Here is a 24,107-nt window from a genome sequence, read left to right as displayed (position 1 = left end):
ATTTATCCCTAACTATCAATTCATGTCCACAGGGATATAATAGCCTTTCATGACAGTGAAAGTTTGCCCACAAGCTTTGCTGTCTTGGAGCTAAGTCAAATAACCCTTCCCATAACTAGGGATAAATTATTTTCCTGAGCTGTAGACTACATCTCCAGTTTCAGCCATTTATATGGCAGATACCTTTAGTCATGAGTGGACTGAGACTATAGAATGAATGTGGCAAACCCATCATCTCACCAGCAAAGGCATTTCAAGAATGTGTCCTTTAAGTTCATCCTTTAAGAATAGAATATTACAGTGACCACCATTATTGAATGTATTGTGAGAGAGCCACAGCCTTATTACCTTTTCACATGGGCCTTGACAAGCCAGTTATTTACAATGTTGTAAACTTTGGTAGAATGTAGTTAGTTTTAGTTAGTTAATAAGAGAGAATGTAGCTAGCTGAATATAGTCAATGGATTTCTGAGAGAAATGTGATTTCTGAGTCAGAGTTTGTGAAAAACAGCTAAAGGACCTTGAGAGAAATTAACATTGGACTTCATTTTTTTTAATCGATAAAAGGAAAAATTTGTTTTATGATCTCTAAGGCCCCTGTCAGCTGTGAAATTCCATTCTGTTGTTTGAGTGGAAATTAGAGAGTTTTAACGATTATTCCTGAAAATATTATTACTAAAAGGCTTTTTCCTATGCCATTAGCAGGCTGATATAAGATTGGCAGTAAATATGATTTAAACCTGGAGCTTTCTTGCTTGTATGATAGGAATATAATAGTATTTTTAGATGAAACAGTTGATAGAAAAATTCTGGCAGTCCTAGGATTTGGACTTAGATATATTTTATATTACTGTAAGCTACCTCTCCTTGGACTATATATAGTGTAGTGTTTTCACACTCAAAAAATTAAATATTTTCTACTGACACAGTTTACTAAGATGGAGAGTACATTTCCACTGTTAGGTCTTCATTCTCTAGTTCATTTTTACTGAGTTTGTAGTGCTTTGGAAACATCCAAGTGCATCTGACATATGGATCTAATGTTCACAAGAGTTTACATTGGCTTCAGATAAACCCTTAGGCTCACCCACATTTAAGGAGTAAGATGAGGAAGATATGAGTAATAGGGATTATCCAAAGAGGAGAAAATTCAAGAGACTGTATTGTATCACAAAATAAGGAAGAAAACATTTGAGAGTATTCAGTGCTGCTAACAGGCAAAGTGATTCAGGAACACTAAAAAGTGGCCTTGAGTTTAATGTGAAGGAAGTTGGTGCATTTATTGTAATTCACTTTCAGTGGAAGAACAGGGATGAAAGCTAGATTGCCTGAGTTGGTTATATGAATTGTGGAAACTTCTCTCAGAAATTTGGCTAAAAAAGGGGCTGAGGAACAAAGGGTGGTAACTAAATTACGGAAGTGGGGTTTGGAGAGACTTGCACATGTTTCAAAGCTGATAGAAAGGAGCTAATAAAGGAGGAGATGTTACCGCAGAAAGGGAACTGTCAGGACCAGTGATAGATGCCTAGCCTTGTAGGGACAGGATATCCCTTTAATTACCATCAGAAAGGCAAAAAAGGATAGATGCCAGTGCAGATACATTTTAAGGAAGATGGCAAAAAGTCAGGAGGCTATTGAATGAAGTCTCTCCTAAAGTTTGAGATGATGAATATTCAATGGCATTAATTTGTGCTATTGCTTAATTTTCTCTATTATTGCTGAATTAGTTATATACAAATAGGGGAGGCTTTAAAGCTCAGGAGGATTACACACTAGTGGCTATGTCTATACTACCCCCTCTTTAATACATACCCCAGCCTCACTGACTCCAGGGATAGTCCCAATCATTATACCTCATCTCGCCACATGAATTAGGGGAGGACAGGTGATCTAAACCACACCAATTACAATCTTTTCAAACTGAAGTTAGGAGAAAGAACTGTTATCTCTTGTTGACAGTCATGAAAGATACACATGAGTGTTGCTTGTTGTAGACATGGTTTTTGTGTAGTAAAGAAACAAGGAGTGGAGATGTTTGAGGTGGAATGAGGAAAATACTTGAGAGTTAAATACCTTTGTCCCTGAGGCCAGCTCCATCCATGTCTTTCTATGGTCTTCCTCATGCTTAAGGTAGTTAGAGTTTTGGTATGTGTATTTTAAACTAAAGAAACCTTAACTAATACAGGGGATATAAATGTGGAGAAGTCAGAGTAGGATTGGTCAAGAGTTTCAATCTTTCTCTTTAGGTACAACAGAGAGGCAGTGGGACAAAGAACTTGAAGGTAATAAAAACAAGATTTGTTGATGTGATAGAGTGTGGGGTATAGGATACACAGGAACGAAAGGGATGACTGTGGAGCTAAAGATAAGGAGGAATCAAGGGAATTGAATTCTTTTTTTTCTTAAGTTTTATTTATTTTTAGAATGTTTATTTATTTATTTTGAGAGAGAGAGAGAGAGAGAGAGAGAGAGAGCAAGCAGCAAAGGGGCAGAGAGAGTAAGAGAAAGAATACCAAGCAAGCTCCATGCTGTCAGCACAGAGCCTGACAAGGGGCTCTATTGCAGGACCCTGGGATCCTGACATGAACCAAAATCAAGGATTGGACCTCAACTGACTGAGCCACCTATGTGCCCCAAAGGAATTCAGTTCTTAACTAAGCTAAGTAAATAAAAGGATAGGAAGTTGTGATGAAGGATATAGAAGTGTTTGATACATTTGCAAAGCATAATTTCCTTTTTTTGGTAAAATAGTGTGCCATTATAAAGCACCAGAAAGATTCAAGAAAATCCCTTTGTAATTTTGCAATTGGAAAGGATAAGGGTAGCATCTACCTTTTAGATTTGTCTATATAATATATATGTTATTAACATTATATAGCATATATTATATGCTATATAATATTTTCTAGATAATATATACACTGGGAGAAGTCCACACTTTGGTAAGTTTGTTGAATTTTTCAAGATACTTTATGATAGATTTTTGTTGCATGATATGCAGCTGAACAAGAATTTTCTATTTAAGAACACGGTATCTCATTAAGCAAAATATTCTCATGGGCAAAAAATTTGAAAGAAAAACTTGTTCTAGGACAGAATTAAATGTATTAGAAAAGTTTTAGATGCTTGGATATCATTTTAAGCTATCTACCTTTATGAATAGATTTTTTTTATCTTTATTGCATTGTTAAATTACTCTAGGTAGTATTGAGTGTGATAGTATATAAAGAACCTTTAATGATCTCTTTTCAGTTGAAGTTTCTCAACTCACCATTACTTGTGGGTTCAAAATGGCTAATGCGAGTAGTGGAATCCATTTAAAGGACATCTATCTATCAAGAGTCTCCTGAGGCTTGAGTTAGACATCTACTCTCTCTGCACTTCTAAATAAGTGCAACCTCATGAGACATTGTGCTAAAAAGTAGATTGTTGTAGTTCTTCAGTAAATTTGAGTTCTTCAAAAAGAATATCCAATTTACAGCATGGTCTTTGTACCTCAGTTTACCCCTTATTTTAATTTGATGTTCTATGAGTTTTTGTATTTGAGGACACATTTTACCACATCCTGATAATGATGAAATGTCTCCTAGTTTTTATTACCTTCATAATTATCCAGTAGTTAATTAAACTGACTGTTGTAGCTACTAGGCAGAACTCCCACAGAGTCTGTGAATACTGGCTAAGGGTATGTGTGTTAAATCTTAAGTAATATAAAACCTGTAACCTAAATATATTTGTACTGAATCTGCTGAATTGAATAGGTTCAAGTCCTTCTTTGAAGAAAAATGTTCTGACATCATTCTAATGTTATCCTGCACATATCCTTTTCTTCAGTATAATTTGTTGTGGTGGCTTAGATATCTATTTGTGTTTTCTTTACAACATCTTACTCAAAATTAAGGAAATAGAGATGTGGAGTAGCATTTTCTTGGGTAGTTATCATGGTGGAACAACTTGATTACAAGGACCTTATACATAATGCCAGAGCTTGGAGAATCAGAGGTGATCAGGCCAAATGTCATTATTATTACCCAGGCTCTAAGGAAGTTTTCTGTCTTTCCACCACCTCACACCAATGTAATACTAACTGTAAAGCACAATTATGAAGTTAGACTGCTTAAAACTGCTTAAGTCATTGGTATAAAAACTCTGAAATTATTCTAAGATGGTTTTCCATAATCTGGCTTTAGTCCTCCTCAAATGTATCTTGCTCGTTAAATTTTTATGAAAACAGTTTTACTTATTACATCAATGAAAAAGGTATGCACACTTTAGTATCTAAACTAGTGAAACTACAAGACCATATTTTGAATAAGAAGAATAGAGTACATGGTCTAATTTTAATTATATCCTAATATTTACTAAAATGTCATACAGTGTTGTATGTCTTATTTATAAAAGCCATTTTTTACTTTGTGAAAAATCTGTTTCACAAAATACTGCTTACCCTATGCTCGTTTGCCTCACCTTGTGTATTCCTCATCTTTGTAGAGCCAGCAGGGTGGCCAACAAAGGGCTTGGGAGTTGCTTGCTGCTCACTCAAGCCTTTTGGCTTTGGTCATTTGCTGGATTAAAAATATGGAACAGGGGGCGCCTGGGTGGCGCAGTCGGTTAAGCGTCCGACTTCAGCCAGGTCACGGTCTCGCAGTCCGGGAGTTCGAGCCCCGCGTCAGGCTCTGGGCTGATGGCTCAGAGCCTGGGGCCAGTTTCCGATTCTGTGTCTCCCTCTCTCTCTGCCCCTCCCCCGTTCATGCTCTGTCTCTCTCTGTCCCAAAAATAAATTACCGTTGAAAAAAAAAATTTTTTTTAAAAAATGGAACAGTACGAAAAGAATAATTCCGTCTTATTTTCTCTCTTTACAGGCTCTGTACAACTCAATTAAGAATGAGAAGCTTGAATGGGCAGTGTAAGTATGCTGGATGTCAGCATTTTAATAAATGAACTGCTTATTCTTTTTACTGTCTTTCCTTACACTTTAGATGTGATCCTAGAGGATAAAATATGCATGTCCAGTTTTCATTTTACACCAGTGTCTAACGTACTTTGTATAAAACCTGAGTAAACTCTGAGTATCCCATGTCTTTTTCTTGGTACCCAACATGCGCCTATTTTGCATTTAGTCTAGTTGCTATGCCTAGAGACAGTTATCTTCTTAATATATCCTTCTAAGAAAAAATCTGATAAAATCACATATATTCCACAATACAATACAAATGATTTTGGTACAATCTATTTGTTTTAATCCCTTCATTCCTATCATCAATCCCATTTCCAATCACACTAATAATACCAAGATATTGATAAACTTGAGAAATGATGGATTAAATAAATCTACATTATTTTTGTAACTGCAGAATTTCCAAGAGTTTATACAATGCAAGTCTCCAAGAGGAATGAAATTTGCAATGTTTTCTGAACCTTTTTGACAGTATAATGTAGTGTTTCAAGATACATACTTTGGGAAATAAAATTATAGATAAATTGCACCTAATTTAGGTGTAGATCAATATTGGTAGATCAATAATACCATAACTCTTCTGACTTTTCACTCATCAATGCAACAGTTAGGAATTTAACTTAAAAAACTTTTCTACTAAATTTTTAATTGTTGTCCAGAAATTAGGTCAAAATATGTTTTTTAATTAGAACTACATATGAAGTTTATTTTTTATTTTACCGATATTCAGTATTCATACCTATTTTTCTACCATTTGGCCTAGCATAGCAATCTGCAATGACCTTAGGTTTATAGAATCGTAACTTAGGGATAAATCTTATTGTTTCATCTGTACACTGGATAAAAGTAGTTTAGCAATTGATTACATATGTCTCACATATAATAAGCTAGAATGAATGAAAAAGTGCTACTTAAACTGCACTAATTGTAAGGTTATATGGTACTATTTGAAATTAGGGATTCAAAGTTTGATTTGAGACTAATATTTGCAAGTATATGTGATGGCATATGTTTCTCTATTTATATATGTCATGAGACTCAAAGACATTGTGTCATTTCAAGGAAAATTCATTAAGATAATAAGAATTCATGGCCTGTGTTTCAAAGTGATCATTTTTGGATATATCTCTCATGAATGAAAGTGGGTTTCCTAGAAAAATTTCATAAATTATATGCTTAGTATCTTGCTGAAATATTAAAGGCGTATCTGAACCGATGCAGAATATCTCCTCTACAGAAAATTAATAAAAATGAAATGTAAGTATGTTCATACAGGGGAGAAATATTTGAAGATTCTTTTATAAGTTATTTTAAAAAACAAATAAATGTAGTCCTGAGGATCTGTTTTGTAAATCTAAATTTTTTATATATGGAAATTGTTATAGTATGTTTTTATTTATATTTATGTATAGTGACAATTTGGTGCAAGAAAAAAAAATTTTTTAATTCCATTGTACTTAACTTTGTTTCTCAAGGTGACTTCCTGTGGAAAGTATACTGTTGCATCCAGAAGATACTACAGTTAACATGTAGTATTGTGTTAGTTTCAGGTGTACAATATAGTGATTCAACAATTCTGTACATTACTCAGTGCTTATCATGATAAGTGTACTCCTTAATCCACATCACCTGTTTCACCCACCTCCCCACCTACCTCCCCTCTGGTAACCATCAGTTTGTTCTGTATAGTTCAGAGTCTGTTTTTTGGTTTATCTCTTCATTCTTTGTTCATTTGTTTTATTTCTAAATTCCACATATGGCTAAAGCATATGGTATTTAACTTTCTCTGATCCAGCTTATTTCACTCAGCATTATACCCTCTAGATCCATTCATGTCATTGCAAGTGGAAGACTTCATTCATTTTTATGGCTGAATAATATATATACCACATCTTCTTTATTCATCTATCAGTGGACACTTGAGCTGCGTCCATAATTTGACTATTGTAAATAATGCTGCAATAAATAAAGGGCCACATATATCTTTTTGATTTAGTGTTTTTGTATTCTTTGGGTAAATACCCAGTAGTGGAACCTCCATACTGTTTTCCACAGTGGCTGTACCAGTTAACATTTCTCCAACAATGCATGTGGTTTCTTTTTCTCCACAGCCTCCTCAAAACTTGTTTTTTATTTTTTTGATCAAACTTGAGTATTTCATTTTAGCCATTCTGACAGGTGTGAGGTGATATCTTATTGTGATTTTGATTTGCATTTCCCTGATGATAAGAAAGAATCTTATCTCAGACCCTATCCATGGGCAGGCATGGGAATGAACCTAAGACCTGGACTCTTCTTGGCCCCCTTGTCAAAAGAGCATTGTGTTCTGGAGCCCAGGTTCCAGAATTAGAGAGATTTGGGTTTGAATTCCAGCTCTTCCATGTACTATCTGGGTCACTAGTCATATTAACCTTAGGCCTCAGTTTCTTCTTTTGTCTGATGAGTGATTATTGAACTTCATATAACCCTTAGGATGACACTGTGAAATGTTCTAAAACACTAAACATAAAGCAAATTATCCCTTGAATGGTAACTAATATTGTATCTTTTAAAGCTGTAATTTCTATTTTTCACTTACCTTTTTGTCTCTCTCTTGTTCATATGCTTTCATATCCACATGTATTCTTTACCACCCACAGTAGTATATCATATAATTAATGTTCTTCACCTATAAAGTGAAAAGATTGGATGAAATGATCAGAGCTTTCCTTTCCAGTTTTAATATTATGTGAATCTTCAAATTTTACTATTTATCCTTGTTTCTCAAGGTGACTTCCTGTTACTGCTAGATACTGCTGTATCTAGAAGATAAAAAAACAAAAAGGGTTTATGGGTCAGTGTGATGTACTCTTTGAATTCAACAGGAGATAAAGAACCATCTTATCCCCATCTTCTGAATAATTGAGTCCTGTTTTGATCATGAAGTACCTTTTAACAGCTACTAAAACTAATGTTTTTTTAGAACACACTTTAGAAAACCCTGCTGTATATCAATTTATGTGATTCTTCAGATCAAGAACTAAAGTATACACATAAGTATGTGCATGTATATAATTATATAGAACCACTGTGCTCACCCAGTTCTCCTGGTATCTCTCCAATCACACTTTCTCTCATTTTTTTCCTATTATCTATTAATGTTGGTACCTTACATGGATCAGCACTTAGAATTGTCTTCTTTCACTAAGTCCTTTTATCAGCAATCTTATGTTCATTTTTAAAACTTCACCTTCCATGTCTGTAAAAATTTTTTCCAAGTATTTATACAGATCTGACCTCTTTCCCAAGTTTCAATTCAACATTTTCACTTTCCTGCAGGACATTTCCATTCTACTTAACCCTTTTCATCTGTCTCTGAACTTTGTCATATATTCTCCATTTCTATTAACAACACCAGTATTTCCTTACTTGCCTAGGTTTTGGCCTCTACATTAGCTTTGACTCTTTCCATGCTACCTCTTTCACTACTGCGGAAATGGTTCCGTACAGCACCTTTCTTCTCCATTCCTGCTGCTGCAGTCTGAATCAGGCATTCATACTTTTTCATCCTAACATGTACATCCATCGCAAGCCTCTTTTTGCTCCTTTTACTTTACTGAAGCACTCCTCTGCTCTAAAACTTCATTTAGCCTCTTCACATTCTGCCAGTAATCTTTTTTCTCTCCAGTATTTGTCTTTATACAGCCTACATTTCAACTGTTACCACCATGTACAGATCCTTGTACTTGTCCCATGGCTCCCTGCCTTTTTGCTGATGTTCATGAAGTAACCTCTGCTTAGAATCTACATCTGTACCAATCTTTTATGTACAAAGCCTGACATTCTTTATAGCTCAGCTCATAACCAGAAATAATCTCAGCCCTTAAACATCCATTTTACTTTATCTGATGATATCATCAGTTTCTACTACCCATTGTAGTTATTTGTAGGAATGTTCCATTAGAATGTAACCTCTTTAAGGAAATGATACATGTCTGGATTTGTCCATTTATATCCTCCTTTGTTGAACATACTGCTTATAGGTAATGAAGTTCACATAAAAGGCTATATAGAAACAGCAATAAAAACAGTGCAAGGAACTGCATTTCCTAAAAGATCAGCCTACAACTGTGTAGTTTAGACAATGGTTAATAAGAAAGATGATGCCGCTACAAAATTTATAGGACAGTGTTTACTTACATGGGAGGCATCTTAATGTTGATTTTAGAGGCTTAGAAGAAATCAAATTATACCATCATGGAATGCTATAACTGGAGAGACCTAAAGAGGTTTTAGACCTTTGGCTTTCTAACTGGATTTCATGGAGCCCTAGCATTAGGAGCCTCCCTAGGAGATGTAAGGGGAAAGAGGGATGATAACAGGAACCCACTTCTAGTTTCCAGAAGCGTCATGCCTATTTTAAATGACCAAAGCAGCCCCACCTGTATTTTTTATTAATATATATTTGAAATCCTGGTTAATATTATTTAGATGTATCTGTACTTAAAATTTTAAGTACCACTCCAGTCCAACATTCTCATTTTGTACATGAGGAAAATAAAGTCAAGAAGCATTCACTAAGGGATCCAAAGTTACACACTGTAGTGACAAAGCCAGGATTTGTTAAAATGTTTCATATGTTGCTGTGTAGGAAATGGCTATCTCAAAAGGGTAGTTTTATTGTGACTCCAGAGTGTTTTTCTTTTAACATAGACTGATTTAAATGAGCCACCTTTAGCTTATGAATGTAATTTATTGCCCTGCATTTAAGTTTTCTTTATCATTTTCTCTTTTGTTATCATTCTCCCTGATTTTTTATTTGCTAACATTAGAGTCCTCCAGGAAGAAAAATTATAATTCCCTTATATTAACTTACTTTTTAAATTTACCTTGTATTCTAAAGAAAAGAGTGCTTCTTTGTCTTATTTTTAAATACTTTTTATCTTGAGGTAAAATTATTTTATTTCCATTAAAAGAAAAGATAAATCACAGTAATTCATTTTACAATGAGTTATTCTGTTAAATAACTTTAGTATCTGGAAGCCCTAGTGATTTTATACAAATGAAGGTGTTAATCAGGATGGTGTGTCCTAATAGTAATGTAGACAAGGGAAAACTTTCATACTTAAATTATTTTGGGTCAAGACATTTATATCATACTTTGATCTAAGAAGTTCAAAAGTAATTCCCTTTTAATTTTTTAAAATTATTTTTGAGTAATCTAAAAATCATTTTTAAAATTTTAATTCCAGTATAGTTGACATGTAGTGTTATATTAGTTTCAGGTATGTGATACAGTGATTCAACAGTTCTATATCTTACTCAGTGCTCATCAAGATAAGTGTACTCTTAATCCCCTTCATTTATTTCACCCATCCCCTTAGCTACATTCCCTCTGGTAAACATTTGTTTGTTCTCTATAGTTAAGTGTCTGTTGGTTTGTCTCTCTTTTTTTTTCCTTTGTTTATTTGTTTCATTTCTTATGTTCTACATATGAGTGAGATCATAGGATTTGTGTTTCTCTGACTTATTTCACTTAGCATTATACTCTCTAGATACATCTTGTTTCAAATAGCAAAATTTCTTTCTTTTTTATGGCTGAATAATATTCTATTTTGTATACATGCCATGTCTTTATCCATTCATCTTTCGGTGGATACTTGGGCTGCTTCCATAATTTGGCTATTGTAAATAATGCTCCAATAAACATAGGGATACACATATTTCTTTGAATTGGTGTTTTTGTATTTTAGGGGTAAATACCCAGTAGTGCAATTATTGGATTATAAGGTAGTTCTATTTTTAATTTTTTGAGGAACCTCAGTACTGTTTTCCACAATAGCTATACTGGTCTGCATTCCCACCAACAGTGCATGAGGGTTCTTTTTCTCTGTATCCTCATCATTTGTTTCTTGTGTTTTTGATTTTAGCCATCTGACAAGTATGAGGTGATATTGTGGTTTTGATTTGCATCTCCCTGATGATGAGTGATATTGAGCATCTTTTCATGTGTCTGTGGGCCCTCTGAATGTCTTGTTTGGATAAATGTCTATTCACCTTTCTGTGCATTTTTTAATTAGATTATTGGATTTTTGGGGTTGAGTTTTATAAATTCTTTGTATATTTTGGATTCTAACCCTTTATTGGAAAGGTCATTTGCAAATATCTTGCCCATTCAGTAGGTTGTCACTTAGTTTTCTTGGTTGTTTCTTTTGCTATGCAGAAGATTTTTATTTTGATGTAGTCCCAATGGTTTATTTTTGCTTTTGTTTCTCTTGCCTCAGGAGACATATCAGACAGATGTTACTACAGCCAATGTCAGAGAAATTACTGCCTGTGCTCTCTTCTAGGATTTGTTATGGAGTCACATCTCATATTAGGTTCTTAATCTATTTTGAGTTTATTTTTCTATATGGTGTAAGAAAGTGGTCCACTTTCATTCTTTTACATGTTGCTGTCCAGTGTTCCCAACATCATTTGTTGAAGAGCCTGTCTTTCCCATCACGCATTCTTTCCTGTTTTGTCAAAGATTAATTGATCATATAATTGTGGGTTTATTTCTTGGCTGTTTAGTCTGTTATATTGATCTGTGTTTCGATGTTGGTGTCAGTACCATACTATTTTGATTACTACAATTTTGTAACATAACATGAAGTCAGAGATTGTGATGCCTCCAGTTTTGTTTTTGTTTTTCAAGGTTGCTTTTGCTCTCTAGAGTCTTTTGTAGTTCCGTACAGATTTTAGGAATTGTTCTAGTTCTGTGAAAATTGCTGGTGGTATTTTGATAGGGATTGCTTTAATGTGTAGATTGCTTTGGGTAGTATAGATTTTTTTTTTAATTTTTTTTTCAACGTTTATTTATTTTTGGGACAGAGAGAGACAGAGCTTGAACAGGGGAGGGGCAGAGAGAGAGGGAGACACAGAATCGGAAACAGGCTCCAGGCTCCGAGCCATCAGCCCAGAGCCTGATGCGGGGCTCGAACTCCCCGACCGCGAGATCGTGACCTGGCTGAAGTCGGACGCTTAACCGACTGCGCCACCCAGGCGCCCCGGGTAGTATAGATATTTTAACCTTATTCGTTCTTTCAATCTGTGAGCATGGAATGTCTTTTCATTTCTTTGTATCCTCTTCAATTTCTTTTATCAGTGTTTTATAGTTTTTAGAATACAGGTCTTTCTCCTCTTTGGTTAGGGTTATTCCTAGGTATCTTATTATTTTTGGCTCAATTGTAAATGGGATTGATTCATTAATTTCTCTTTCTGCTACTTCATTTTTGGTGCACAGAAATGCAACAGGCTTCTGTACATTGTGTATCCTGCAAATTTATTGAATTAGAATATAAATTCTGTAAATTTTTGGTGTAGTCTTTGGGGTTTTCTATCTGGGTATGATGTTATCTACAGATAGCAAAAGTTTGACTTCTTTCTTACCAATTTTGATGCTTTTTACTTCTTTTTGTTGCCTGATTGCTGTGGTTAGGACTTTTCAGTAAGTTAAATAAAAACAGTGAGAGTGTGGGGCGCCTGGGTGGCGTAGTCGGTTAAGCGTCCGACTTCAGCCAGGTCACGATCTCGCGGTCCATGAGTTCGAGCCCCGCGTCAGGCTCTGGGCTGATGGCTCTGAGCCTGGAGCCTGTTTCCGATTCTGTGTCTCCCTCTCTCTCTGCCCCTCCCCCGTTCATGCTCTGTCTCTCTCTGTCCCAAAAATAAATAAACGTTGAAAAAAAAAAAAACAGTGAGAGTGTACACCCTTGTCTTGTTCCTGACCTTAGGAGAAATGCTGTCAGTTTTTCCCCACTGAGGATGATGTTGGCTGTAGGTTTTTCATATAATGCCTTAATGATGTTGTGTTATGTTGCCTCTAACCCTAATTTGTTTAGGGTTTTTATCACGAATTGATATACTTTGCCAAATGCTTTATCTGTAGATGTTGAAAGGTTCTTATTCTTTTTCTTATGATGTGATATGTTACATTCATTTGCCAATATTTAACCACCTTTCATACCAGGATTAAATCCCACTTGACAATGGTAAATGATATTTTTTTTATGTATTGTCGTTGGATGCAGTTTGCCAGTATTTGTTGAGGACTTATTCATGTATGTTCTTCAGGGATATCAGCCTGTAGTTCACTTTTTTTGTTGTGTTTTTATCTGGTTTTGGTATTAGTTACTAAATGCTACCCTCATAGAATGAATATGGAAGTTTTCCTCCTTTCATGTTTGGTAGAATTCACCAGTGAAGCCATCTGATCCTGGACTTTTATTTATTGGGAGTTTTTTGATTACTGGTTTTAATTACATTGCTGGTAATAGATCTGTTAAAATTTTCTATGTATTCCTGCTTTAGTTCTGGTAGGTAGTATGTTTCTAGGAATGTATCCATTTCTTCTAGTTTGTCCAATGTGTTGACATATAGTTTTTCATAATACTCTCTTACAATTGTTTGTATTTCTTTGGTTTTGGTTGTTATTTCTCCTGTTTCCTTTCTTATTTTGTTTATTTGAGTCCTCACTCTTTTTCTCTCTCTTTTTTGTATGACTTTGGATAGATTTTTATCAATTCTTTGATCTTTCCAAAGAATCAGCTCATGGTTTCAGTGATCTGTTCTATTGTTTTTGTTTTGTTTTGTTTTGTTTTGTTTTTTTAGTTTCTGTATCATTTATTTATCCTCCAATATTTATTATTTCCTTCCTTCTGCTTCTCTGGGGTTTAGCTTGTTCTTTTTCTGGCTCCTTTAGGTGTAAGGTTAGGTTGCGTATTTGAGATTTTTCTTGCTTTTTGATATAGGACTGTATTTTTATGAACTTCCCTCTTAGGACTGCTTTTGCTGCATCCCAAAGATTTTGTACCATTATGTTTTGTATTTTCATTTTTCTCCGTATAATTTTTATTTCTTCTTTGATTTCTTGGTTGATCCATTCATTGTTTAATAGCATGTTATTTAATCTCCATGTATCTGTGCTTTCCAGATTTTTTTCTTGTGGCTGATTTCTAGTGTCATAGCATTGTGATCATAAAAGATGATTCATATGACTTCTATTTTTTTTAATTTCTTGAAATGTGTTGTGTTGTTTTCTGGCTTAATATGTGGTCCATCTCAAGAATGTTCCATGAATCCTTGAAAAGAATGTGTACAGAATGGAATGTTCTGAATATATCTGTTAAATTCATCTGGTCCAGTGTGTCATTCAAAGCCACTATTGCTTTATTGATTTTCTGTTTCTATGATCTGTCCATTGATGTAAGTGGGGTCCTAAACTCCCCTAATATTATATCAATTTTGATTTTTTCCTTTTTGTTTGTTATTCACTATCTTATGTTTATAGGTGCTTTCATGATGGGTGCATAAATGTTTACAATTGTTATATCTTCTTGTTGGATTGTTCCCCTTATAGTTATGTAGTATCTTTCCTCATCTCTTGTTACAGTTTTTGTTTTAAAGTCTGTTTTGTCCTATATAAGTATTTCTACACCAGCTTTCTTTTGACACCCATTTGCATGGTAAATGTTTCTCCATCCCTTCACTTTCAGTCTGCAGGTGTCTTTAGGTCTGAAATGAGTCTCTTGTAGGCAGCATATAAATGGGTCAGGTATTTTTATCCATTCCACCACCCTTTATCTTTTGATTGGAGTGGTTAGTCCATTTACATTCAGAGTAATTCTTGATATGTATTTATTACCATTTTGTTACTTGATTTATGGTTGCCTTCTGCTTCTCTGACCTTTCTTCTCTGGCTCTCTTTTATGATTTTCTGGCTTTAATGTGATGTACTTGGATTTCTTTATTTTTATTTTTTGCGTATCTCTTAATGGTTTTTGATTTGTGGTTAACATGCGGTTTGTATACAATATCTGCATATAGCAGTCTATATTAAGCTGACGATCACTTAAGTTTGAATCCATTCTTTACTGCCTCCACCATGTTTACATATATAGTGTCATACTCTACATCCTTTTGAGTTCCTTGACTGACTTTTACAGATATCCTCATTTTACTGCTTTTGCGCTCTCTACTTTTCTCTTACTTATGATCTTTCCTTTCCAATCACAGAGTCCTCTTTACCATTTCCTGTAGGACTGGTTTAGTGGTCATGAACTCTTTCACCTTTTGTTTGTCTGGGAAACTTTTTGTTTCTCCCTCTATTCTGAATGACAGCCTAGCTGGAAAGAGTATTCCTGGCTACAGATTTACCCTTTGACTATATCATGCCACTCCCTTATGCTCTGCCAAATTTTTGCTGAAAAACCTGCTCATAGCCTTATGGGGTTTCCCTTTTCTGTAACTGTTTTCTTTTATCTTGTTACTTTTAAAATTCTCTCTTTATTGCTACTTTTTGCCCTTTTATTACTATGTGTCTTGGAGTGGACCTCCTTGGGTTGATTTTGTTGAGGGATCTCTGTTCCTCCTGGATCTTGATATGTTTCCTTCCCTAGATTAAGGAAGTTTCCAGCTATTATTCCATGAAATAAATTTTCTGCCCCCTTATCTATCTCTTCTTCTTCTGGGATCCATATAATGAGAATGTTATTACACCTGATGAAGTCAGAGTTCCCTAAATCTCTTCTCATTTTGCATAGTTTTTTTCTCTCATTTGTTCAGCATGATAACTTTCCATTACTCTGTTCTCCAAGTTGCTAATTCATTCCTCTGATTTGTCTAGCCTTTTTATTCCATCTAATTTTTTTTTAATTCCATTTGCTGTGTTCATCTCTAATGTTTTCTTTTTTTCCATCTCTTTTATAAGGGTCTCACTGATGTCCTCCACTCTTTTCAAGCCCAATGAGTTTATGATCATTAAATTCTCTATTCAGCATATTACTTAAATCCATTTTGCTTAGGTCTCTTGCTGTAGTTTTGTCTTCTTCTTTCATTTGGGACATATGTCTCTGTCTCCTCATTTTGCCCAACTCTGTGTTTGTTTCTGTGTGTTAGGAAAGTCAGCTACATCTCCTGCTCTTAGAGGTAATGGCCTTGTGAAGAAGAAGGCCTGTATGCCCTGATATGCAGCAACCCTGTTCAACAGAACCTGAGACTTCAGAAGTGTCTCCTATGTGTTTTGTGCATAATGCTCTTATGTCTTGCCTGCTTTTTCCTTCAGTCCAGTCATCTGCAATGGCTATCTTTGACTGTTGTGGAAAGTGTTTGATCCCTCTCTGGCTGCCTTAGCCTTGAGTTGAGTCAGACCAAATATTTCTCAGAGATGCAGTAGCACCAAACTGCAGTGCACTTTCCTTGTGTTGTCTAATGAGAAGGTTTCATTAGTAGGTGGGGCCTGAAACCAGACCACCTATCTATTTGCAACCCACTGCCAGGGCTGCTGTCTGACTGATCTTCCCCTCACCCCAGGGAAGGAGTCACTTTGGAGTGGCACTGGCCTCTGTCAGAGCTGCCTGCATATTGCCAGTAGCCTTGGATGGGTTATGGCCAAGGGTATATTGGAAGAGGACATCATGCTGCTGCTGAAAGTGGCTGATAGGTGGCATGCAGCTTTAGCATAGTGTGCACTGGTCTGCTTTCAAAATGAGATCTGTCACCATGGCTGTGGGAACTGGGTAGCCTGGACAAATCTGCACAGCACCTTGGGTGGACACACAATTTTAACAAGATGTACACTGGTCTTCCATTGGGCCACCTCTGACACTGCCAGGACCAAGGCCCCACAAAGTGGTTGGGTTGGGAGATACAGTATTGGCAAGGTTAGTGCCAGTCTTCTGAGCAAGTTGACTCACAGCTCTAAGACTTAGGCAAATGTGACTGGAAGGCGTGGATTTTTAGAAGTGTAAGCAGTGGTGTTTGGTGTAAGCAAGTTAAGTAGTGAGTGCAGGCATGGTGTTGATTCCCACAGGTGGCTGTGTGTTTCTGCTGAGGGGCAAGGGAAGGAGATGGCACCTGACAACTCCTTTGTTTCTGGAATAGTCTCTTCAAGATCTCTATCCCTCTTGGACATGCTCTGAGATTAGTAAATAACTCTTCCTCACATATGCGCCCCAGATGTTTTTCAAACTGGTAGTTTTAGATGTATCTCCATGGGATGTTCTTTGTACCATCTCTTTTGGGGGGCTCAACTTCTTCTCGCCCTTGGGGCTCTCCCAGAGTCAAGCCCACTGATTTTTAAAATTCTAGGTTTTAAGTACAGCTGGTTGTGAGAACTCACAAAAGTTGGCCCATCTCCTTTCAAAGCCAAATGTTACGGTGATTCATTTTCCCTATGTGAGCTCCCTGGTGTGATAGTCTATTCCTCCCCATTTTCTGCTCCATGTCTTTTTCCCCACCTTGGAGGCTGGAGTCTGCTTAACCCTCTACCACATCTCTGCTTCTCCAACCTTCTTCAATGTGGCCTGTTCTGTACATTTAGTTGTGGATTTTGTTCTGTCAGTCTTTGGGTCATTTTCTGGGTTATTTATACTGAATGTGACTTATTATCTAGTCCTATCCATGGGATGAGGTGAGCTTAGGGACCTTCTACTCTGCCATCTTTCCAGCCTCAATCTAGTAATTCTCTTTTTAAACTTCCAAATAGCCACCTGTAGGTTTATAATAATTACTAATGAGAAAACTAAGGCAGAGAAGTTGCTATAGGTTGGGCAGTATTTGTAGATACTGAAAATATATTTAATATGTTAAAAAATTGTATCAGAAAAGAGTTGGGGAGGTTGGCATTAGGAGTTATTGGTAGAGAAAGAAATAATCATGGAAAAATTAATAAAACTATTTGCGCAAGACCTTGCACTATAAGGAGAGATTAAAACTCAATTCTCTATTTTGGGTATTTATACTATTAAACATTTTCTAGATATGTATTGTGCCTCATTGAAATAATAGAACAGAATAGAATAAGAATATTAACATCCTTACCATCATTGCTGTTAAATGATTGCTTTCCTTATATTCCTAATATGGGGAATGTTGTGTCATGTTTTTGGTAAAACATTCTAATGTTAAGATTAGATGGAATTGACAAATTTAGAAGGTAATCTATATGAATATTTAAGTAAGGGTAAATATATATATATATATATATATATATATGGGTATATAAAGAATATTATTCATTTGATTTTTCTGATTTAAATTCAGTGAAAGTATATTGCATATAAGAAAAGAGGATAAAACAGAAATAACAGTTATGAAAAAGTGATTATTAATTTGAAAGGAGATTTTTTTGAGCTGAAGAATTAATATCACTTAAAATACGTTGGGGCACCTGGGTGGCTCAGTTGATCTTGATTTCAGCTCCGGTCATGATCTCACAGTTCCTGGCATTGAGGCGCCCCCCACCCCCACCCCCCACCACCCATCGGGCTCTGTGCTGACCGCATGGAGCCTGCTTGGGACTCTCTCTCTCTCTCTCTCTGCCTCTTTCTCTGTGTGTGTGTGTGTACATATATATACATACATACATACATATATATACATATATATCTCAAAGTGAATAAACTTTAAAAAATTTGCTAGCTAAAAATGATCTTGAATGTGGATCCATCTCCCAGATTTTGGTGTTTAAAGGAGAAAAGAGGGAAGATTCTCTCACATAGCTCTCTGAAGTATAATTTAGTAAGAATCTGAAACAAAGCTCACACTTAATGTTTAATCTGTAAGTACCTATTTTTCTCAGCCATTTCAAGTATGCTGAACTCAGGTATATAGGATACTGGAAGAATTTGCCATCCAATTATTAGCTTTAAAGGGCAAGTTAAAAACAAAATGTCAAAGGAAATAAATGCTTCATAGAAAAGTCTGCTTTCTGTGTAAGCAACATGTCTCTCAATGCTGAGATTAAGGTGGATACTTAGAATATTTAAGGATTTATTGTCGTACAATTTTAATACCCATAAAGATAATGACAAAAGTGATATAACTTATAAGTATTGTTATCTTTGCTTTACATTATCTTTAACTTCAGAATATGTTAAGCAGACAAGTTGGTGAGCAGATGGCATATGATTATATCTTAGTATCCTTGTCTCAAAGCAATTTTAGAATCACTGAGGTACAAAGAATTATTGAAGCTGAAATGTAAGGAAATTATTTTTTCTTTATTTATTTATTTTAATTTGAGAGAGAATGCAAGCAGGGGAGAAGGGCAGGAGAGGGACAGAGAAAAAGAGAGAATCTTAAGCAGATTCCATGCCCAGCATGAAGCCTGATGCAGAGCTCGATCCCACAACCCTGGGATCATGACCTGAGCCAAAATCAAGAACTATACTCAACCAACTGAGCCATCCAGGCATCCCAGGAAATAGTTTTTCTAGTGTGCTGATGATTTAGAATTGTATGTCATCTATATTAATTGCTAAACTTTAGATTTTTGTTAATGACAAAAGAGGAAAACCTACATAATTTCAAAATGAAGCATATTCATGCAATGGCTATATAGTGCCTTAAATGTTTTGACAGTAGATGTATAGACTTCATTAAGAATTTTGTATGTGTACATTTCAATATACATGTATATATACATTTTCAGGGATGAGGACATTTTAGATAGATTAGTAATACTAAAAGAAGTTACTTTAAGTTGCCCATTAAAAATATCTTATTTGATCTTTTGGGAAACATTTGATTTGACCCCAGTGTACTTCCAACAACTTTTTAAAAACCACCTTAATCACTTATAGTTAATTTTTTCTTAATTAGAAAAGCATGCTACAGTCATTGTACATATAGTCAGCTCCTTTGTTTCAGAAAGCCAGGTTGCCAGCCTGCATCTTCCTCATATCTGGCAACCTTCTTACTGGTGTTAGGAGCTAAGATGGAGCTGGAGCTTGACATTTTTAATAGAAATGTCTTCTCTTTTGTATAGTTCAGATGCCCTTGTCAGAATAAGATATTTTTGTAAAATAAAATATACTTCCTGGTGTCATCAAAATTTTTAAATTTACATACTTTTTAAATTTTTTGCTGTTGGTAAATAACAAAGACAAATTCATCTTAAACTCATTCTGCCTTGCGCCATAATACAATCTGGTATCATAGAAATTTCATGACAAGTCAGCAGATTTTTTAAATAAGTTTATTCTTTATTTTCCAATAATTACCTAATCCCAATGTTAAGATCATACTCAACTTAGTGTTCTACTACTTGCACTCAACTACTATGTTCATTTAAAAAAAGTTTTTTTAATGTTTATTTTTGAGAGAGACAGAGACAGAGTGTGAGTGGGGGAGGGACAGAGAGAAAGGGCGACAGAATTCGGAGCAGGCTCCAGGCCCTGAGCAAGCAGTCAGCATAGAGCCTGACGTGGGGCCCGAACCCACAAACTGTTGAGATCCTGACCTGAGCTGAAGTTGGACGCCCAAGCAACTGAGCCACCGAGGCGCCCCTACTGTGTTATTTTTGTAAAACAGATATGCTGATGTGTAATTTATATACCATAAAATACACCTGTTTAATTGCCCAATTTCATGGGGTTTTTTTGTATATTTATAGAGTTGTATAACAATCATCAGAATTCATTACCCCATTGTTACCACTTCAGAAAGATTCCTTGTACATGTCATTCAGTATATTTGATATGAACTCTTCCCTCCTCTTTGGTCCTACACTGTTTTGTGCACAGCTCTATTGAGATTTATAATACAATACGTTATTTTATAAAAAGTTTATTGCCCATTATTTTCCCTGCTGGACTATGAGTCCTCCAAATGTTTTTAATCATTTTGATATCCCCATTGCCTGGTACACTGCCCAACAACTGAAGGCTCCTTCTAATCATTACTGAGCTGATACTTGGAGGCAGGCAGGGGCTTGGTCTCTTGCTGTCTACCATGCTCCATAGGCATCCTTGTGGATTATGCAGTGACTTTCATTTTTTTTTTAATCAAGGAGGCCTCTGAGGAGGACTATTACTTACCCTGGGTTCTGTCCATGTGAAGTTCATCTGTTTGAACCTTGGTCTTTCACTGAGATGGTAATATCATCTCAGTTACCAGACTGTGGGGGGTAGTGTTAAGTTAAGAAATTAAGTTATGATGATGTTCATGGTAATAATGTTTGACTGTTCAGGGTGGTTTGGTATCTGATTTATACCCACCCTCATCTTTAATATTCTGGCTAAAGGAGCAGAACAGTAGTCCAATGAAGTAAAGTAGCCACTCTGTAACCTAAAGTGCAAGACACCCTCAGAAAGTTAGATTGAAGAATGATTAGAATCTGAGTGACTGCCAAGCTTGCTGAGCTCAGCCCACCTAACTTGAATATGGACTGAGAAACCAGAACTAAGGGAGCATAGGCAAGCCTGACCCATTGTGTTTGCCATGCAGTGAGGCAGAAGGGAGAAATGATCTGCTTGATACTAGAAGGGACTGAAGAGGTCACGTGATGTTCACAGTTCAAAGGAACAGGCTCACTAAAGATTGAGATCAAATAGTAAAACTCTAGAAGACTTACCTTCCCCCCACTTTCCCACTGTATTACTAAAGGCCTGTTTTGATAGAGAGAGACCCAAGTGCGGATGGGGGGGGGGGGGGAGGCAGAGAGAGAGGGAGCCACAGAATGCTATGCAGGCTCCAGGCTCCGAGCTGTCAGCACAGAGCCCGATGCGGGACTTGAACTCACCAAGTGTGAAATCATGACCAGAGCTGAAGTTGGACGCTTAACCAACTGAGCCACCCAGTTGCCCCTTCTAAAGGCCTGTTTATAGCAGTTCCTTTTACCCAATATATTATTTCTGACTATCAAGAGAAAATTACAGAGCATACTAAGAGTAATAAACATGATTTGGAGAGACAGAGCGAGCATCGAAACCAGACTTAGATATTGGAGGCGTTTTGAATTATCAGACCAGGGATTTAGCAAAACTTATGATTAAAAATGCTAAAGTTGCCAATGAATATAAGACTGCATGCAAGAACAGATGGACAATGTAAGGAGACAAACGGAAGTCCTAAGATTCCAAAAGAGATGCTAGAGATCAAAAACACTGTAATAGAAATGAAGAATGCTTCTGATGGGCTAATTAGTGGCTGGATATATCTGAGAAAAGAATCTCTGAGCTTAAGAATTTGTCAATAGGGGTGCCTGGGTGGCTCAGTCACTTAAGCATCTGACTCTTGATGTGGGCTCAGGTCATAATCTCACAGTTTGTGAGATTGAGCCGCACATCAGGCTCTGCGCTACTTGGGATTTTCTCTCTCCTTTCTCTCTGCCTCTCCTGTGAACTCACTCTTTCCCTATCTCTCAAAATAAGTAAACTTTAAAAAAAAGAATGTTAATAGACTCTTAAAAAATGGAAAAGGAAAGAGAAAACATTGTGCGGGGGGTGGGGCGGGGGCATGGGAAGGGAACAGAATATCAAGAACCGTAGGACAACTATAAAAGGTATAACATACATATAATGAGAATACCAGAAACAGAAGGAAGAAAGCAACAAAGGAAATATTTGAAGTAACAATGACTGAGAATTTCCCCCATGTTAATATCAGACACCATAGATCCAGGAAACTCAGAGAACACCAAGCAAAATAAAAACTATAGGTGTGGAAAGAATCATAAAATACCTAGGAATAAACCTGACCAAAGATGTAAAAGATCTATATGCTGAAAACTATAGAAAGCTTATGAAGGAAATTGAAGAAGATATAAAGAAATGGAAAAATATTCCGTGCTCATGGACTGGAAGAATAAATATTGTTAAAATGTCAATACTACCCAAAGCAATCTACACATTCAATGCAGTTCCAATCAAAATTACACCAGCATTCTTCTCGAAGCTAGAACAAGAATCCTAAAATTTGTATGGAACCACAAAAGACCCCGAATAGCCAAAGTAAGAAAACCAAAGTAGGAGGTATCACAATCCCAGACTTTAACCTCTACTACAAAGCTATAATCATCAAGACAGTATGATATTGGCACAAAAACAGACACATAAACCAATCAAATAGAATAGAGACTCCAGAATTGGACTCACAATGTATGGCCAACTAATCTTTGACAAAGCAGGAAAGAATATCCAATGGAAAAAAAACAGTCTCTTTAACAAATGGTGCTGGGAGAACTGCACAGCAACATGCAGAATAATGAAACTAGACCACTTTCTTACACCATTCACAAAAACAAACTCAAAATGGATAAAGGACCGGAATGTGAGACAGGAAACCCTCAAAACCCTAGAGGAGAAAGCAGGAAAAAACCTCTCTGACCTCAGACACAGCAATTTCTTACTCAACACATCTCCAAAGGCAAGGGAATTAAAAGCAAAACTGAACTATTGGGACCTCATGAAGATAAAAAGCTTCTGCACTGCAAAGGAAACAATCAACAAAACTAACAGGCAACTGATGGAATGGGAAAAGATATTTGCAAATGACATCTTGGATAAAGTGCTAGTATCCAAAATCTATAAAGAACTCACCAAACTCCACACCAGAGAAACAAATAATCCAGTGAAAAAATGGGCAGAAGACATGAATAGACACTTTTCCAAAGAAGACATCCAGATGGCCAACAGGCACATTAAAAGATGCCCAATGTCACTCCTCATCAGGGAAATACAAATCAAAAGCACACTGACATACCACCTCACACTGGTCCGAGTGGCTAAAATGACCAAATCAGGAGACTATAGATGCTGGCAAGGATGTGGAGAAACGGGAACCCTCTTGCACTGTTGGTGGGAATGCAAATTGGTGCAGCCACCCCAGAAAACAGAGTGGAGGTTCCTTAAAAAATTAAAAATAGATCTACCCTATGACCCAGCAATAGCACTGCTAGGAATTTACCTAAGGGATACAGGAGTGCTGATGCATAAGGGCACATGTACCCCAATGTTTATAGCAGCACTTTCAGCAATAGCCAAATTATGGAAAGAGCCTAAATGTCCATCAACTAATGAATGGTTAAAGGAGATGTGGTTTATATATATAATGGAATACTGCTTGGCAATGAGAAAGAATGAAATCTGGGCTTTGTAGCAATGTGGATAGAACTGGAAATTAGTATGCTAAGTGAAATAAGTCAGGCAGAGAAAGACAGATACTATATGTTTTCACTCATGTGGATCCTGAAAAACTTAAAAGAAGACCATGGGGGAGGAGAAGGGGGGGTTACAGAGAGGGAAGGAGGCAAACCATAAGAGACTTTTTTTTTAATTTTTTTTAATGTTTATTTATTTTTGACAGAGAGAGACAGAGCATGAGCGGGGGAGGGGCAGAGAGAGAGGGAAAC

General features: G+C 36.2%; 1 protein-coding gene across 4 annotated transcripts in view; it reads left to right on the top strand.

The window, feature by feature from the left end:
• Nucleotides 1-24,107, top strand: part of PSD3 (pleckstrin and Sec7 domain containing 3) — a 674,080-nt gene that overhangs the window by 433,661 nt on the left and 216,312 nt on the right. For all 4 annotated transcript variants that reach the window (XM_043562534.1, XM_043562553.1, XM_043562562.1 and 1 more), the window contains one exon: nt 4,863-4,906. In XM_043562534.1, the coding sequence (XP_043418469.1) occupies nt 4,863-4,906 (44 nt within the window). The remainder of the gene's footprint in view (nt 1-4,862; nt 4,907-24,107) is intronic.

This window comes from Prionailurus bengalensis, chromosome B1 (assembly GCF_016509475.1).
Source record: "Prionailurus bengalensis isolate Pbe53 chromosome B1, Fcat_Pben_1.1_paternal_pri, whole genome shotgun sequence".
Classification (NCBI taxonomy): domain Eukaryota; kingdom Metazoa; phylum Chordata; class Mammalia; order Carnivora; family Felidae; genus Prionailurus; species Prionailurus bengalensis.
Note: the sequence above shows the minus strand (reverse complement) of the source record. Positions and strands in the feature narration are given on the sequence as shown.